Here is a 19,984-nt window from a genome sequence, read left to right as displayed (position 1 = left end):
TGAAGTAAGAAATAAATGAGAATCCATGTAAATAAGATGGATACCTTATTTATCATAAGTTATTTGTGGACAAATTGGAACAATAATTCATGAAATAGAAACGTACCTGGACAATGTTCACACAAGAGGGTAGGGCATGCGGGAGATTCTCACCCGTTTTTAAAGGGAATACAGATGACCATTTAGATTTTGCATATTTTTGCTGTAGAGAGTTAGTGCTATGTACATTGAACTGTAGATGTTGAGGAATTGGGCTTATAGTTAATAGCAACAAAATTCAAACAATATGGGAAAGTGTATTGGTCTTTCTTTTTGAGAAGAGATTTTGAGAAGAGAATGAAACAAGATAGGAAAGTATATATTGTATGTAGCATGACAAGAAAATGTATATTATAGTATTATATTACCATAATATATACAATAAAAGAACACCACAAATAATTGTGAGGCACAGTTACTCAAAAAGTTATTATCTCTTTCCAAAATTCTTTATGGTATCAGAACAATAAGCATCTTTCATTGCGAATTTCCTATTAGGCCAACGTTCAACAATTTCTCTCTCGAAGTAAGTCCTCTCATCTCAATTCTATTCTCTCACTCGGCTCTCTTCTCTACTCTCTTCCTCTATATCGTTTACATTGTGCATTATCTTTTTCATTAAACATCTAGCTCGCCCTCTCTGTTACATGCTATGTCTCCTCCATCCCACACGTCAATACGTCTTGTACATCATTTTTTGGTTCCCGGTTACCTTGCGTGCTTTATCCCCTCCATCCTACGTCCAACATTTCTCTATATATTTTTGCTTCTTGCCTCCTTGCATGCCAACAACTTCACCTCAAGTCCTTTATTACTCCAAACAAAAACCCGCCGCCTCCATCAAGCAATATTAATTCGTAACACTCACAACCATATTATCCAACCTATATCACCCTCTTTTATATACCCAATTTCTATTAGAAAAAAAATACACTAGTTCCACTCTCGTAGTGGTTTCAATCTCTTTCTTAGTGGTTTCAATCTCTTTCTCTTGTGGTTATAGCCTGAAAAGGTGAATCATGTAAATCTAGTGCCAGTAAGATTTATTTTCTCATTTACTTTATTACATGTTTTCTCACTAATACATACACACATCAACTTCGGTATGTTTTTTGTGTTCCTAATATCCTGATTCCGCAACACATATCCACATTCGGGCAAGAGGGCTTGACTAGGTAGCCCAACAAGTGCTATCAGAGCATGTTTCCATCACCGCTTGGTCTTCCCTATCACCGTTTTTTGGTATAGTGAACCTAACGGTTGTAGGAAGAGTATGAAACAAAACAAATCCTGTTCATTTAATCTTAGTCACTACTCCAGGTTTTGCCCCGACTTGACTTTCGATTAATTGGACTTAAAGGATTTTTGAGATTCAAACCCTCATACGGAAGCTCTGGCGAAATTTTGTAAAATTTCTGCAAAGGCTTAGGAAATAGTGGATACTCTAATGCACGGGTGCTAGCAGACTGTAACGCATGGGTGATAGCTGACTATAACTTATGGGTGATAACTGACCATAACGCATGGGCAATAGCTAATCGTAACACACGAGTGATAGCTGACCGTAATGCATGTACAATAGCTGACCGTAAAGCAAGGGCGGTAGCTGACCATAACGCACGAGTGATAGATGACCGTAATGCACGAGCGATAACAAACCGTAACACATGGGAGATAGTTGACCGTAATGCATGGGTGATAGGTAACTGTAATGCACGGGTGATAGCTCACTGTGACGCATGGGCGTTAGTTAACGGTAACATACAAGCAATAGCTAACTGTAACATATGGTGGACAAATAGTGTGTGCGATTTAAGATGGATTCCAATACCGAGAGCAGCATGATATCACTCAACGGGACTAACTAGATCATCTGGAAGCCAAAGATGGAAGATCTGCTATACTGTAAGGACTTGTACACACCCATTGAAGGGTAGTACACAAGCTTGAAGTTATAACAAACAACGAGGGAAAGAGACAAGACTGAAAGACTCTCGGAACTATCCGACAATGCTTGGAAGAAAATGTGTTCCACCATGTGTCGACGAAAACAACCACCAAACCATTATGGAAAATGACTTGTATGAGAGGATGACTGTCGGAAATAAGGCACTTGATCCGAAAATTTGTGAACATAAAGTTCAGGGATGAGGGATCCATTGCAAAGCACCTGAATGAGGTGTAAAGCATTGTTAACCAACTCGCAACGATGAAGTCGTTCCTGGAAGATGAGCTACAAGCTCTGTTTTTGCTCAGTTCACTATCAGATAGTTGGAAGACCCTAGTAGTTTTTGTAACTCAGCACCTGATGGGATAATCACCATGAGTTATGTCACTAGCAAGCCTGTCGAATAAGGAGATGAGAAGAAGAAGATCATCTGACATATCAAACTCGCAAGCTCTTGCTACAAATCCAGGAATGTCCAAAACAAGGGACCAAAATCGATCTATGGATAAAGCTAGATCAAAGTCGAGAAAGATGGTCACGTGCTATCATTGTGGCAAGAAAGGGTATGTCAAGAAACATTGTCGGAAGCTCAAGAAATAAAAAAATGATGACAATATCAGCGATGATGGCAGGCAAACCACAACAGTTACCACATATGTTGGTGTGGTTGGAAACTATGGCGATGACTACATCAATATTGCATCAAGTTCATGCAACTCGGATTGGGTTGTTGATATCAAAGCATCATTTCATGGTACCCCACATAGATACTATTTTACTTCTTACAGAGCGAGAGATTTTGACTATGTAAAGATGGGGAACAACGGTTGCTCAAAGATTGTGGGAAAGGAAGATATACACATCAAAACTGATGTTGGGATGAATCTTGTGTTAAACGACATCAGACATGTATTAGACATCTATTTGAACCTCATCTCAAGAGGGTGTTTAAATGATGAAGGGTACCACTCATTGTTTGGTAAGGGACATTGGAAGTTAACAAAGATATCTCTTGTTATAGCAAAGGGCAATAAGTGTTGTTCACTCCACAGAACACAAGTGCATGTCTTCAATGGTGAAGTTAATGTCGCTATGGAAGAATCCTCACAAGATCTGTGCCATAGGCGTCTTGGCCACATGAGTGAGAAAGGAATGCAAACCTTACCAAAGAAGTAGATTCTTTCCAATGTCAAGAATGAATCTCTAAGCCCATGTAATCATTGTTTGCTAGGCAAACAATATAGAGTCTCTTTCTCTATTAAGAACTCTAAAAATACAAAAATCCTGGATCTGGTGTATTCAGATGTGTGTGGTCTCATTGATGTCAAGTCGCTTGGTGTCGCATCATATTTTGGCACCTTTATTGATGATGCTTCAAGAAAGGTATGGGTGCTTGCTGAAATCGAAAGATCAGGTATTTGAGATCTTTCAGAATTTCCATGCTTAGGTGGAAAGGGAGACATGCAAGTTGTTGAAGTGTCTCAGATCAAACAATGGGGCAGAGAACACCTCGAATGCTTTCAAAAGATATTGTGCCAAGCGTGGCATACGACATGAAACGACAGTGCCATATACCCTCCATCATAATGTTTTAGCAGAGAGAATAAATCACACCATTATGGAAAGAGTTAGCAGCATGATATCTGCCGCCAAGTTACCAAAGCCGTATTAGGGTGAAGTAGTCCTCACAACATGCTACCTGATAAATAGATCCCTGTCATTTCCTCTAGATTGTGAAATCCCAAAGAGAGTTTGGATCGAAAAAGATCTCTTATTCACACATGAGGGTGTTTGGATGCAAGGCATTGATGCACATGCCCAAGGAACACAGATCCAAGTTAGATGATAAAACGCTCTTCTTATGCATCTTCTTAGGGTACTCAAGTGAAGAGTTTGGCTATAGTATATGGGATCCTGAGAACATGAAGGTGATTCGGAGTAGGGATGTGGTCTTTCAAGAAGACCTTACCATATAAGAGGTGAAGAAGTAAAATAAGTCACGGATCTCCAATAGCTCAACATCTGTCATAGTTCCTCCTACCATGGTACATGACAATGGGAGAAATGTGCAATAAGAGGATGGCCCCAAGAGTTAGACCTACCACATCCGAGTGATGTAGAACAAGGGGAGAAACCTGTTCAAGAAGTGTTACCTACAGTTGAACTCAGAAGGTCCTCTAGAGGATATAAACCCTCTACAAGATACCATGCATCAGAGTATATCTTATGCATTAAAGTGGGTAAACCAGAAAGTTACCAGGAAGCTCAAGTTGATGAACAAAATGAGGAGTGAGTTAAAGCTATGCAAGAAGATATGGAATCCTTGCATCAGAACCACACCTATGACCTGATAAAGTTGCCTAAACACAAGAATAAATTGAAGAACAAGTGAGTCTTCAGGATAAAGACGGAAGAGAAAAGCTCACAGCCAAGTACAAGGCTAGGTTGGTTGTGAAAGGTTTTGGGCAAAAAAAAAGGTATCAATTTTGATGAAATCTTTTCTCGTGTAGGCCTAGTTCCAAGCTTAAATCTAGAGATAGAGCAACTAGATGTCAAGAGTGTCTTTCTCCATGGTGATTTGGAGGATGAAATATATACGAAGCCCCCAGAAGGATCTGTTGTAAAAGGAAAGGAGTAAATGATTTGCAAGATGGAAAATAGCGTATATAGCCTGAAACAAGCCTCAAGACAATAGTACAAGAAGTTTGACTCCTTCATTCGGAGTCATAGGTACAAGATGATAGCTTCAAACCATTATGCATTCATCGAGAAATTCTCATACAATAACTTCAAAATTATTTTACTGTACGTTGATGACATTCTAACTGTCGGTTAGGACATTAGCAAGATTGATAGGTTGAAAGAAGAGTTGAGCAATGCCTTTGCCATGAAGGACTTAGGGCATGCTCAACAGATCTTGGGCATGAAGATCTCTTGTGACATGAGGGCTAGGAAGCTATGGTTGTCACAAGAAAAGTACATTGAGAAAGAGCTCAAAATGCTCAGTATAAACAAACAAAAATTGTCGGTTCCCCACTTTGAAGTCGTTTCAAGTTAAGTGCCAAGCAGAGCGCTTCAAATAAGAATGAGAAAGAAGAAATGCAGAAAGTTCCCTATGCGTCAACTATAGGAAGTTTAATGTACGTCTTGGTGTGAATGAGACCAAATATTACACACACAGTTGGTGTAATGAGTAGATTTATCGCTAATCCTGGCAATGAACATTGGGTAGCAATCAAGTGAATATTCAAATATCTTAGGGGAACATCCGAAGTATATTTGTGCTTCGGGGAGGTAAACATGTCTTACAAGCGGTACACAAATGCTGACATGGATGGAGATGTAGACTCCAGGAAGTCAATCTCGGGATACCTGTTTACTTTTATAGGGACAATTGTTTCATGGCAATTCAATCTGTAGAAGTGTATAGCTCTATCTACCATAGAGGCAGAGTACATTGCAGTCTCTGAATCCTGCAAAGAGATGATATGGATGAAGAGATACCTCTAGGAGCTAGGCTTGAAACAAGACAAGTATATCATTCATTGTGACAGTCAAAGTGCTATTCACTTGAGAAATAATGCAAGCTTCCATTCTAGGACGAAGCACATTGAAGTGCGTTACCATTGGATTGAGGATGTTCTAGAGAAGAAGTTGTTGCAACTAGAGAAGATCCATACCGATAGGAACAAGTCGAATATGATGACCAAGACCTTAGCTAGCGATAAGCAAGAGCTATGTAAAAGCATGAAAAGCATGTGTGCCATTTGAGCACCTGGTTGATCTGCGAAAGGAAACCTCCCTCCTGATGCTGGAGGGGGAGATTGTTGGGAGTCCGTCCCATTGAGGAAGGGGCATCCAATAAAATTTTTCTTTTGATAAAGGGGCAGTTTAGGAAAGTGGAAAAGGGTGATTGTTGAGTGTAATTTTAGTCAATGCTGAACTAAGTACAATTTAATGAACGCCCGATGAGAGAAGAAGATGATCATGACATACAATTATACCTTCGGTTAAGTATTGTTTACTATGCAAATCAAAGAGATCGTAAGGGGAAGATTCCACAGATCTGTACCACAAACTGATTTTAAAAGTGTGATAGAGAGTGGGGAAAATCAAATTCTGACATGAGACTAGATATATTAAAACATGAATAGATCTGCTCTCAGATCAGTGGCAGAGCCAGCATAGATCCAAAAAGCACGAAATATTGATTGAAATATGAATAAAACCTAAATCTAACAAAATAACTATAAAAATAAAGAAAAAGAGGATGAGAAATCCAAAAACATGAAATATTGAATGAGTAAGAATAAAAGCCTAAATCTAACAAAATAACTGAAAAATAAAAGAAAAGATGATGAGAAAAATACCATAATGGGCCAGCTCGCCCAGGAGCCTCGAGGCCTCCAGGACGAGCTGAGTTTATGATATCCGTCATCTTTGTTTCTCTTCAGGTTTTGATAAGGCCTTAGCTTAGTTGAACTAGAGTTTTGTTGATCTAGGCTAAAAGTTTGTTTTTAGGGGCTAGGGCTTAAAATTGCATCTTTAGATTTAGTTTTTCTTACAATTTTCTTCCTAGGCTCGCTTTGTCTCTCAGATTTCCTGGCTTATGGGTTCACAAAGTCCAAACCTAAATGGGCCACTAACGAACGCTCGATAGATTGAAGACATCACTATACTGCAAAGCTTATGACCACACTGGATAGTTATCTTAATGCGCGATCGATAAGATACGAGTATGGTTCTTGATAATACCTAATCAGATATGCCTCATGTGATATGAAATACATGATATGATCATGATTTACCATATGAAGGTCTTAATACACCCGAGGAGTCTTGATTCGTCAATATGTTCTTAAATGTTCTAACTTACAACCGATAAAGATATGATGCAAATAGTTCGTCAGTTGAGCATATTCTAGGTTGGCTTAAGAATTAAAGTGATCTTGTTTTGAGATAAGTTCTAAGATATATACACTCCTAAGGCCTGATATGCAAGTCCATGTGATATGTGGATGAACTAGATATGGTTTAATTTGTGGGCATCCACCGATGCATGTGTGTGATAACTTATGAGCAATGATAAGATATCCTAGAGACATTTCTATTTGAGATAGAACTTTGGCATGCATATATTCCATGACACATGGATGTCTCTCCACTGGATATTGGAGGAGTTCTGGGTGAGACGTGATATGACTCTTTTAACAAGTCGATTAAGAATATGGGGTTCTAATAGGCAGAGCATAAGGAAAACCTTGCCATATTGATGTATTGAGGTAAATCCTTGAAAATATACATGTTAAGGCTTTATATGCCTTAAAGTCTAGGAGTGATATAACTTAGGCAATATTTGGACTGGCCTTAACTCATGTCCATATCCACCATCAGTTAAGATATGCCTTGACCGTCAGTTTTGGAATTGAGCCGAGATTATCAAGGGTTTATGTTTAAAGCGTCATAGCCCTCACCCTGAAATTTTGTATCGCTTGGAGTCATTTATCATATGTATACCCCGGCAGTTAAATCCTTAAAAGATTTATACCTTGTACGTTATAACCGGGATGACATCCGGTCACCAAAATTGGAATTATCTCCCAATATGGGGAATTTTCTCATGGGAGTGGGAGCATTGGATTCTTGACTCGATGCTTTATCGCCTTAAAAGGTGTGGAATTGTTTGATATATATGGAGGAAGCGGTTGCATCTACAATTCCTTGCTGTTGCTTACACATATTCCAGTAGAAATGCAGTGACTTTCATGGGATGTATCTCTTTCATCGGAAGTCCATTTTCAACAAGACTTGAACCATTGGGTTCAATTCTAAGTTCTCTTGAATCTCACCAAATTTCGTGATTAAAGGATGTGCATGGAGAAAGAAATTGAAGATATACAGAGATGTGTCCGACTGCATAGTAGAAATTGAATGAACGGGCAATTAGAAGCACCAACATCCTGGTTTTCCTCAGGGGATAGCTCCGCTGGATCTCAATTCTGTAAATTAAAATTTGAAATTGAAGATGAGTATTGACTAAATACATGATTATAGTTAAAGCTATATTGATATGAATGGATTAACCTATAGATCACATGATCATGAAACAACACGAATAGATAAGCATGAATTCAACTACAAGTTTGTGTATAGTTGAGCATGAATTCAAAGAGACTAGCGTAGGGAAATGAAATTCATGTAGGGTGAAGATAAGTATCAGATTACTTAACATATTCAAATTTGTGTGAGACCAGCTAACATATTCAAATTCACATGAAACAGCTCGCAAACTCAAATTTGTGTGGAGATGAAGGTAAGTACAAAGATCAGCTCATAGATTCAAATACGAATTCATATGAGGAATCAGCGCAGAAGTCAATATGAAGATATATTTCCAAGAGATCGATGATCCAGATTAAAAGTATCACAGCCTTGTAGTTATCAGTTGGAGATTAAAGCTAATCACTTCATGAGGATTATATAAACCATGTTGATGATCAAGGGAGGGAGTTCACAAATTTTGGTTTACATTCTTTTTTATTCACATATCTTATAAACACAACTCTGAGTGTTTTAGCATTTATTAGAGTGAGTGAGATAGAGAGAGAATAATAATTTTAATACACAGAGGAGAGAGATAGGGATTTTTTTTGTGCTCCAAGTACTCACTTGAGGCCCATTCTCAAAAGATGAAGTATACACATGAGTAACTTCCCTTCCTTAGATCAAGTATACGTGCTGATGTCCCCTTGATGTTATTTCTCTTCATTTAATATGTTTGTGTAGCATTCTTCTCAGAAACAAAAGTATAGGTCTCAATGTCATAATCAAGGGTAGTTGGCGTTATTGCTTTTTATTTGGTCAATGTAAATTGTAACAGAGGATTAAACCTTATATATATATATATATATATATATATATATATATATATATATATATATATATATAGATAACCTTGTATTTCTGTTATATGGAAATGCGTCGGTGAATTTGGCCCCAAATGTATTTCCTCTAGTGATATTAGTTAGAGTCTATATTTGTTTTAAGCATCTTAAATACTCTTTTAAGCATCACATTTTTCGGAGTAATATATTCAGGGAACCAAATCAGCCTAAACGATTTCCCTTATGGGTCGTCAAATTTTAAAACCTTTCTTAGTATGAATCCCAGCTAAAAGGAATTATGAGGAATCCATTCAAAACTCATTAGAGACTTTAGATGCATAGGCCTAGGGAAAAAGAAAATTAGCACACATTAATTTCATAAAAATAAACGCAAATACAACTAATATTCTCAGCATTCAATGAGTATATTCTCGAATAATCTCAGACCTTTTAATGTTGTGTCTTTTTTTAATTCATTTCAGTTCGACAATCCAAATATCTGTCATATACTTAACAAAAAGACTATACTCTCTAATTCGAGCAATTCTTACATTCACTCCCTCGGGTAAAATCCCACAAGAGTGACCCTAAATCTGGGAATGTAACCTTCTCAACCTACCTCAAACAAACACGCACCACAACATCCTATTGAACAAAGACCTTTTTTAAATGTTCGGTCAAACTTTTAAGAACCAAAAGTCCAATTTTTCTTTTATGTAAATATTGAACTAGTTGCACCTTTTTAAGTTATAGCTCTTTTGAGACCATTTCAATTCTACATTCATGTATTTATAATATATATTTTTTGAAAAAATGTCAAATTCATTAAGATAATGAAAGTACAATACAAAAAAATAACAAAAACAACACAAGCAAAGAGTGAACAGGGGAACAAGGAAGGGGGAAAAAATAAGAGGAGAGGAGAGCGCCACCGTCAATCATGATGTGGCCCTCTTAGCCAACATATTTGCCTCAGTATTAAAACCTCAGACCACATAATGGAAGATGACTTCATAATCTCTAAGCAGAATTAGGATTTCATCCATAACACCACTAATCTTCCAAGGAGTGGATTCTGGGTGAGAATACCATCTGAACACATTAGTTGATAATCTTCCAAGGAGTCGATTTTGGGTGAGAATACCATCTGAACACAATAGTTGAGTCGCCTTCGATAATAACTCTAGGGAAAGAATGATCCAACTTAGATTTTCAATGCCCAAAGCTCGGCTTCATTAATTTCCCAACCGTGTAGCTTTCCAAAATAAGTCCAGATCGTTGTAGCGTTTTGATCACGAAAAAGACCCCCAAAATCAGAGATCTGTCCCTTAACATTGTCGTCAAAATTCAGCTTCACCCAACCTTCAGGACGTTTGATCCATACACATCGAGTGGAGGTGCGTCTAGATTTGTATTGCATCAAATCTCTAAAGAGTAATTCCTTGGGCACGGTAGTAAGACGAAGAAAAGTATAGGTTCAAGCCACAATGGAGCATTGGACTGCTGAGAAAAAAAACGGCAGGTTTCTACTGCACCCTTCAAAGGATATGAAGTTCCATCCCCTTCATAGGTTCTATTACATAGTTGCAACAGAAATCCTCCATAGTTTACTCCTAAACGCAAGAAAGGAGGAGCCTAAAACTGGTGCACCATCGCAAGGACATCCATAGGCCTCGGTCCAATCCAGTTAGCACTGGACACCAACCACTCTCACGCAACTGCGGCGAATGGGCAATGGAGGAATAAATGCATTTATAATATGCTTAGAAAAAATATTATAGGGAAAACCTTATTTGGACCTTAGTATTATTCAATTTCACCCTCCTTTATTTTTTCTATCGTGCGGCATTAATTTCCGGCATTAATTTCCAGAGGTACTTATGAGTATGATATGAGTGTTCTTATACTTAATATTGGGTGTCCTGCATTATTTACGTGTTCCACACGTGTGTGGGCTGATGTGAGCGTATACAGTGCTCCTATCCTTGCAATATTGAGCGTCCCATACGATGCATGATGTCGTCACTCTTCTTGTTATATTAATGCAAAGGTCGAGAATGCTCCTCGTATTAACTTCACCAAAGTAGCACTAAAAAACGAGTTCTATTTAGAATGGGATACCATTTAGACGCGCATCCTTTTCCTCTCTCCATGATCCACTTTTGAGATTGGGTTTGAACCTAATTTTTTAGGAACATACATAATTTCTAACATAGAGAACATTAATATGTTGTTGTTGTAGTACTAGTAATTCAAGATTAAAAATAATATTTTTTGGAGAATAATTTTAGGGAAAATTGTTTCATGCAAGCTGGACCGCATGATTATATATGCGGTCTAAAAAGTGTAAAGCGTCCATCTTAAAGATAAATGTAAGTAGGTGTTTCATATAAAAACAATGGAAACTAACGATCCAAATGTTTTCTTACTAAAATTAATATTTTTAGTTTTTAAAAATTATTTATTTTTTCATATTCATGAGCTCCATGTTATAGATTACATGTCCTTAAAATTAAATCCAAAAATCTATCTCAAAAGTAGATTTATTTAAGAGACCCGCATTTCTACATATGCGGTCTTGGCCGCATAAAAACAGGGTCCAAAATTCTAGACGATAAGTTTTCTTCTTTTGCTAGGACCAACACTCTTTAAGATGGATGCACTGTGCTTCAGGCTAATTTAGTTTAAAATTTCATCCCCCGGCACACAAAACACTTCTACTTTAGAATAAGACAAATAATAACCTTGTGAAACACTATTGTACATTATGTACTAATATTATTTAGAAGGGAAATCATCAAAATGCCCATTAGATATGAAATATTGAATGTTTTACTCCATATTGTTTAATTTATTTCAAAATACCTAAAGACATATGATCATGAGTTGGAATAGTTGTAAATGTGTAAAATGTTAAATAGTACATCTCTCATGCGTATTTTGAAGAATTTTTGGAATTAAAATAACATGGTATATTTTCATCAACTAAATACTAAAAATAATATTCAAACGAGTGCAAACATTCTCTATCCCAATAAAATAAAATAGAATAAAATAAATATGGAGATACTTAAAAACTCCAAATTCTATTATGTCATTTGTGTATTAAAATTGATAAGCCATCTAAGGCTTTGCAATGGTTGAGAAGATGAAACTAACTTTTTTAAGACCATAAATCCATTTCACCTTATCAAGAAATTGATATTGGAAGAAAATTAAGTTTTCCTTGTTCCTTCTTTTTTTTTCTTTCCATTTCTTTCCCTTTTAAATTTGAATATGTGTGTGGGCAATATGAACCATTTGAAATCAATTTACTAACTAGGGCTTACACAATGCTCCCTTAGAATTATATCGTCCACTTACTTGCTCAGTGAAAATGCAATTTATAGGATTTTCTGGATATGAAACTTTCGGATCCACTTATCAATTATCAGATGATTATTTGCAAAATAAAAGTTTTTATTTGAGTTGATTGGTAGTTTGGTACTTAGATCTGGAAGCCAAAAAATTGGATGGTCTATGCTCAATTTTTATAATGTTGTTTTCTTCACACCTGCAAAGATTAAGTTATATACTTTTTTTCTTTTTTTGTTTTTTTTGGGTGGGAAGTTGGTCATTTGGTTTAAGACATATCATCCCCAAAATGTTGGGTTCTATAAATACTCCTACACTGAGTTTTACCAAAGGGAGGAAAGGGACAGTATGTTCCTTGGGAGCACGAAGTCATATGAGTTACTATATTGTCTGTTATTCGATGATATAGTAGGAGAAAATGCAACAAAAAATATCAGAGATGCTTAAAAATGGCTCTCAAATCCCAAAGTGACTTAAGTTTTTTTCTTCATGAGAAGAACTAACCCCCATCTTATTTATATAGAGACCGCCATGGCCTTTGGATTCAAATTTTGTCTACTGTTTAGATTTCACCCACAGTATATTCAATACAATTTGACAAAATCTCAATAGTCCTTGAAAGGTTAATGGATCAGAAGAAAAGTGCAGCATAGAGGAGTAGATTCCATGTATCAGGAAGGCCTGCTACACACCAATGGCTGCAATCGTTACCTCCCCGAGGGGAGTAGATGGAAAGGTGGGCGTCCTTCCGAAGCTGGGAGAGGGTGGTTATGTTGAGGAGGTATGGGGGCCTTTCCATGCTCTCCAACACATTCGCTAGCAACGCCACTACCGGTAGCGACCCACCCGGGTATGTCGACCCCAACAATGGTTGTGTCTGTCCACGGCATGTTTCAGTGTCTCTGCCATTCCACTCAATCCCTCTGTGCACACCCAAATTATGGTCACCAAGACAACACTCTATGTGCCAACGGAACTCGAAAGCATTGAGTCTCAATGCAGTTTCATTCTTTTATTCTCCCCTCCCCCCACACATCCCTGATTTTCATATTTTTTTTGTTATTTTCCCTTCTACCTTTAAGGGCCCATTTGGTTCCTGGGAGTCTCATTTCCATGGAAATGGCTGAGACTGACGTATTTGGTTCACATTTCTGTGTGGAGTCGTGTCTCCTCAATTTAAGCCAAGTTTGAGGAAATGTCAAGTCCTTCAGTGGAATTGATATTTTTTAGAAATCCAAAGTTAGACACATGACCCTAATGTTATTATTGTTACTATTATTAATATTACTACTATTACTTTTATTATTGGTATTATTGATGTTATTATTTAAAGGAAAAAATTTATGTGAGGTGAAGCCCTAAACAATCAAATTATGGTGCACATCAAAAATTCACTAGAAGAGATTGTTTCAACACCCAAAAATCCTTATCAATTATCTCAAACTCAAAATGTATGGATATGAGACAAAATGGATTTTAAGTCTTGGAAACAATGCATCTTGTAATGGATTATTTTAGTCTTAATTTTCAATATTTTCAAGTGTTCATAGATCGGCTTAATCTACACTATTTTTGAAGATTTAAATTTTATAGTGTGAGATGAAAATAAATTTTTAAACCATCACAAAGATTTCTAGTAGTGGCACAATATCTTTTGATAATATTTGAAGGTGCACCTTACTTTGGGTAGTTAAGGCCTCCGCTTTATACAAACAACACCCATATTTAAAATATTTATTATTGAAATAGTCTATTTAATTATATTTTTATTATAGTATTATGTTGTTATCTTAATGTATTGATATCATATTATATCACTATTAAGATATTTGTATTTTATTATAAAAATTTTAATATTATACTATTATATTAACAAAAATAAAAAATATTGTATTAATATATAATTATTATAATTAGCAGAGTCCAATTAATTGGAACAAGGCTTGAATAATGATGATGATGATGATGATGATTGTTATTGTTATTATTATTATTATTATTGGGATAGTCGCAGCGAGACCATTTATCTTTTTTACATGGAGGTCACACTCATTATTATTCATTAGATGTCAAATTGGATGGCTTGAGGTATATCACAGAGTCTGAGAAATTTTTTATTTTTTAAAATTGTGTCTAATCAATGCTACCCCATTTTGAAATTTAAGAGACAACAATAATTGTAACCTCCACGTACAAAAGATAAATAATCTCTTTATATAAAAACCCATTATATTATAATATTATATTATAATAGTTTTGTTATAATATTTTATTTAAAACAATATTCAATCATGAATGGTCTGGGAATGCAGTTAAAATCAGTACTCAAAGGCCCAAAGATTAGTATTGAACTTTATGGGGTTACTCACCGATAGTGGGTTGGAGAAATCCCCTGAAAGAAGACTGTAGTCTTGGAGGTATCAACCTTAGCGTCGGACCATTTGGCCCACGTCTTCATTCCTTGCAAGAAAGCCAAGGTTCGATTCATGTCCTTGAAAACCATATTCCCCTCCCTAATGTAATCCCATCTGCACAAAGGAATTATCTTCCTCATTTCACCATAAATATAATACGTAACATTCATGCGGCGAGAGCGTAAACTTGTTTACTCTTACAAAAAAAAAAAGGATGGCAATCGGGTTGGGTCTAACCGATCCGAGTTCGGGTCTAGGTCCAAGTCATGGACCGGATGAGTTGGGTCCAGATCTAGTCAATCCGACCTGAACATCTCAACACACATATGATATGTTCATAATTTTTTAAAAATATTTAATATTTTAATAAATTTGCGTTCATATGTATGATGTGTATAAGTGTATATTTAAAATATATTTTTTGAATATTTTTCAAAAGCGTTTGTTTTGGTTCTTGACCCAGATCTAAACCAGGTCCAAAACCCTAGACCCAGTTGAGTCTGGGTCGGGCGCGGCCCATCCCCCTTAAAAAAACATGAGAAACTTCTCTCACCCTTTCATATCATCATTGCGGATCCACCAGTGCCACGAATTAAACAACAAAATATCGACTCCAAGCCACACATCTGCTTGTTTGATGGAGTCAAGTACGAGCGCTCTGCCAGTTGGTTCACTCACTATGTCTACAAGGTAATGAGACAGATAATAGGAGATATTCACTCCATACTCCTGTTGATTCCCATTTTAATTATATAAGAATTTCTAAATCAACTGAAATAAATCTGCAAGGTAATGAGACAGATAGTAGGAGATATTCACTCCATGTTGATTCCCATTTTAATTATATAAGAATTTCTAAATCAACTGAAATAAAACAAGGGAAAAGAAAAGCATATGAAAGGCAGCATTGAACGGAAGATATTAAGATCCCGACTCATTAGCACAATTTAGGGAAAATTATGGATACCTTCAATTTAAACTTTTTTCACATCCTACCCCCAATGTTTTTTCTATTATACCCTAAACCTCAACACTATTATACTCTGAACCCAACACCATTTTTTATGACCCCGCACCCTACTGGGCTCCTCTGTCCCACAAAGCCTGCAAGGCCACAGAACCTGCAAAGCGTGGGATCAGACACGGAGGTCGAATCAAGCACAGAGCCCACAGGGCATGGGATCGGACACGGAGGTCAAATCAGGCACAGAGCATATAGGGCATGGGATCGGACACGGAGGTCGAATCAAAGTGGGTATCAAATAGGAGCTCAATAACTCGAAAAAGAATTATAATAACCACTCATCCAAAAAGGTGTGAGCATTCACAAGGAACTAAGATAGGCATAACCATTAATAGGAAACGATTCAGGATGTAAACAGAATCAACCATCGGCAAAGTCCAGGACCTTACACTATTTTTTGTTGTATTTATCCCACTCAAATAGTCAAATCATTTTAGACCAAAATACATTTTTTTTTCTCTCTTCCCTTTTTCAAGATACTTTTTTACATTTCTCTCTCAAACACACTCTCTCTCACCCATCCTCTCTCTCTTTCTCTCTCCACCCATTTCTATCTCTATTTCTATGTCTTTTTCTACGGTCCCTCACTCTTTCTCTCTCTACCTCCCTCAACATTTCTCTCTACCCTCCCTTACTCTCTTTCTATCTCTCTTTCCCTCTCTACCCTCCCTCATTCTTTCTCGCTCAACCACATGTTTTTGCGGCATACCGAATTTCTTTTTGCACTCCGATACATTTTTGTGCTAAACCGCGGACAGCAACCAAAAATTTCAATCCAACACAAAAACTTGGTGGACTGCATTATGGGCATGTGAGTGGTAGAGAGAGAAAGAATGAGGGAGGATAAAGAGAGAAAGAGAGAGAAAGTGAGGAAGGATAGAGAGAGAAATAGGTAGAGATATAAAGAGAGAAAGCAAGAGAGGGTCGTGTCTAAAAGGACAAGGAGAGAAAAAAAAGAAGAGAGGGTAAAAGGGCATTTTGGTCTCAAAATACTTTGACTATAGGGAAAGGTTTCTATACTTTCCCTATAGCATAGAAGATATGCTTCAGCTACCATCCAGGGTCTAATTTTGATCAAGATGTTAATCTTATATCTTAAGATCTCAAAGTATTTTATTTAATTTTTTTTTTTATGCATATTGTGTGCATAGAAAATTTCATATGTGCCGTCTTCTCATTGGGGCCCACCTATAAAAAATATTAAAATTAATTTTTAAATAAAATATAATGACCAAAATACCCCTTATATTTTTTTAGGGGTATTTTGGTAATTTAATTTATTGAAAATATTTTTTAAATATTTTTCGCTAGTGCGAGTTTAAATAGAGGATTGGACGTCCAAAATTTGGTTCAAAATAGATTATATAAAAAAAATTAAAAATAAAATAGTATAGAGACGTGACATTGTGATTAGGGCAATCTTAGCCCTCTATTCAAAATGAAGGGTTGGATAAGGGAAGTATATTTTTTTGGAGAAATATCCTCGTACCCCTTATTTTGGATTAGATAAGGGAAGTATATTTTTTTGGAGAAATATCCTTGTACCCCTTATTTTTTGTTTTTATATCTCAATAAATCCAATGATTCAAAATATATCTCCAAACCCCTGACTAACTTTACCTTACCCACTAACTTTACCCACATTTAACTTTTTTTTTAGCCCTAAGAAATATAAAAAAATGCATGATCATTCTAAATCATTTTTCTCTTCACGTGATATATTCACCTCAAATTTCCCTCTTTAAGGGAAATTTGTCTCTCTAAGGGAGAGAGAGTGAGAGACACGAGGGAGGGGAGAGAGGAAAATAGGTAGAGAGAGATATTTAGGGGAAAATCACATGAAGAGAGGGAAATGATAGTGTTTAGAAAGAATATGTCTTTCTTATATTTGTTTGGAAAAAAAAATAGGTTTAAAGGGGATAAAGTTAACTTAAGAGGTTAAAAGATATAAGATATAAAATTTAGAATTTTTATGACCCAGATATATTTTGAAGCCTTAGGTCTATTGAAACCTTAGGTCTATTGAGATATCAAACTGATGTAAGGGAAGCATAGAAAGCTTGCCCTTGATTATAATTTTAGGATTTAGAATATATAATAGAAAAAATATTGAAGCTAGGATGTGTAGAAAGTTAAAATTGAAAAGGTATCTATGATTTTCCCTTGATTTATTGGAAAGAAGATGAAGGAAACCCACCGGGAATAGAAAAGAATGTAATGGGTCTTTTGATACTAGGGTTGTGTGAGGAGCTGGAGCACCGGATTGAATCATGCATGCAAGTGACTGCCACTGGTTCAGGGCTAGCGAATCCCCCACGAACAAAATTCTCTTCCCCTTCATCTTCGACAAGAAGTTTAGAGCGTCGAACCTAAAATTAAATCAACACACCATTAAAACAAAACTAGTAAGAGAACAATTGAAATCGATTTACTCGAATAAGCTAAGCTATGGGATGCCCTTCAATGTATGTTACCTCGGCAGGTCACAGCAGGTCGGTTGCCATCTATATTTCAGGTAGAGCTTATCTGGCCTTCCACTCTTTGCACAGTCGAACATGTTGTTGTAGAAAGTGCAACTCGAAGAATTACAGAGAGGATACGACTCATCGTATACCCAATGCCCGGCAAAGATGTCGCAGCCTGAAGATAATTTTTGGTAGGTACTTTTGGAAACTCCTGCAGTTGCTTCTTTAAGAGAGAAGCTACATATGATGAGAGAAATGGAACAAATGAGCAGCAATGGAGAACCCATATGAAATGGATCACAGGATAACAAACCCTAGAGTTTTCTGGAAATGGATCACAGGAAAACAAACCCTAGAGCTTTCTTGAGATAAAGTCGACATTCACATGCTTATATGCTCTCTCTGTTTCTCCCTACTGTAACCTATCTCTCTTCATCTCTAAGGAGGGAAGATTAGCCTTATCAAGAAATAAATAAATGAGAATGCATATAAATACGATGAGATTTTTATGGATACGTTATTTATCATAAGTTATTTTTGCTCAATTTGGAACGATAATAGAAACGAAGCGCAGTCATGAAATCTCACCATTTCTCAAAGGAATTACAGAAGATCATTTAGCTATAAAAAGATTGATTTTCCATATTTTTGCGGAGTGAGTGCTATGTACATTGAACTATAGATATCAAGGATTCGTAATTACAGTTAATAGAAACAAAATTCAAAAGGAAGTGCTGCTCTTTCCTTTTGAGAAGAAAATAAAACACGATAGAAAAGTACATATTGTATGTAGCACGAGAGAAAGTGTATACTACAATATCTAAAGATCACTTTCTTGCCATTCATAAAAATTTAATCTCTCAATACATCATACGATATTTCTTTTATAAATAAAGATGACTTTCCTTTCCTACACATCCAAACGATGGTTAGCAAGTAAGGGATTATCAATAAATCGGCCATGAAATAAAAAACTAATCGTTTTTATTTTAAAAAGTCGGAAAAAAAATTGGGGAAAAAATATGAATAAAAAAAAATACTTCATGTAAAGAGATCACAAATATATCGGACTAGGCTCAAAAAATCAAAGTAAAAAAATTGGATATATTTAAAATATTAGAAATTTTGAAACTCCAAATATATATATCACTCAATATATAAAAACTTAATAGTAGTGAGGAGTAATGCTTTCACTCTATATATATCACTCCGTATAAAAATGACCTCCATATAAATATAAATTTCAAATATTCAATGTGACATATCTCTAAATCATAAGATGATTATCTATTCTATTCGTCAAGATAAGTATTGGGTAAGTGAATTCAATTTTCATCATTCTAAAAAGAAATTGTCTACCCCATACTTGCTAACTATGGTATACCCATAACCACCTGGAAAAATACGCACCATACACATAGCAGATAATGAGAGAAAGTTTCGGGAGAATAGAAATAAAACTAGAAATAGAAATTTTATAAAACAAGAAAAAGATATTGAACTTTCTAAAAAAAAAAAAATCAGAGTTTATTAATTGGAAAGATTTTTTGAAACAATTTTTTCAAATTTTGAAAAAGTCGCTTTTTAAACTCCTTTTTGAAAAGATCGCATATTCTTACTGATCTATTGAAAAGTCACAGATTAAATGTTTTTTCAAAAAAAAAAAAAAAAACCGTTTTTTTTGAAAAAATCACGATTAAATCGGTGACTTGCTAACCATAATCCAAACCCACAAGATAACTTTCCTAAAACTTCTCTAAAGAGAACCATCTAACCATCGTATTCTTATTTCTAAAACAAAATTAACTCTAATAAAAAATTAAAAAGTCTACCCACTTCTCTAGAATTAAAATTAG

The 19,984-nt window shown here is 35.9% G+C and overlaps 1 protein-coding gene across 1 annotated transcript; it reads right to left on the bottom strand.

Annotated features, from left to right (window-relative positions):
* Positions 1-12,520: 12,520 nt before the first annotated feature.
* LOC18442176 (protein trichome birefringence-like 38) lies at positions 12,521-18,550 on the bottom strand. Its single transcript, XM_006852400.3, has 5 exons — positions 18,138-18,550; positions 17,861-18,032; positions 15,193-15,368; positions 14,595-14,753; positions 12,521-13,148 (listed from the first exon to the last, which is right to left on the bottom strand). The coding sequence occupies exons 1-5, from the start codon at positions 18,413-18,415 to the stop codon at positions 12,857-12,859; spliced, it is 1,077 nt and encodes a 358-aa protein (XP_006852462.3). The 5' UTR covers positions 18,416-18,550; the 3' UTR covers positions 12,521-12,856.
* Between the last annotated feature and the right edge of the window lie 1,434 nt (positions 18,551-19,984).

The sequence above is a fragment of the Amborella trichopoda genome, chromosome 1 (assembly GCF_054954075.1).
Source record: "Amborella trichopoda isolate Santa Cruz 75 chromosome 1, AtrichopodaSantaCruz75HAP2 v2.0, whole genome shotgun sequence".
NCBI lineage: Eukaryota > Viridiplantae > Streptophyta > Magnoliopsida > Amborellales > Amborellaceae > Amborella > Amborella trichopoda.
Note: the sequence above shows the minus strand (reverse complement) of the source record. Positions and strands in the feature narration are given on the sequence as shown.

Coding starts and splice junctions, on each gene's coding strand:
- LOC18442176 (XM_006852400.3), bottom strand. CDS start 18,415: ATGGGTTCTCCATTGCTGCTCATTTGTTCCATTTCTCTCATCATATGT. Junction 15,369..17,860: donor TACATTCTTTTCTATTCCCG/GTGGGTTTCCTT, acceptor GGGAATCAACAG/GAGTATGGAGTGAATATCTC. Junction 14,754..15,192: donor CGCAATGATGATATGAAAGG/GTGAGAGAAGTT, acceptor TCCTTTGTGCAG/ATGGGATTACATTAGGGAGG.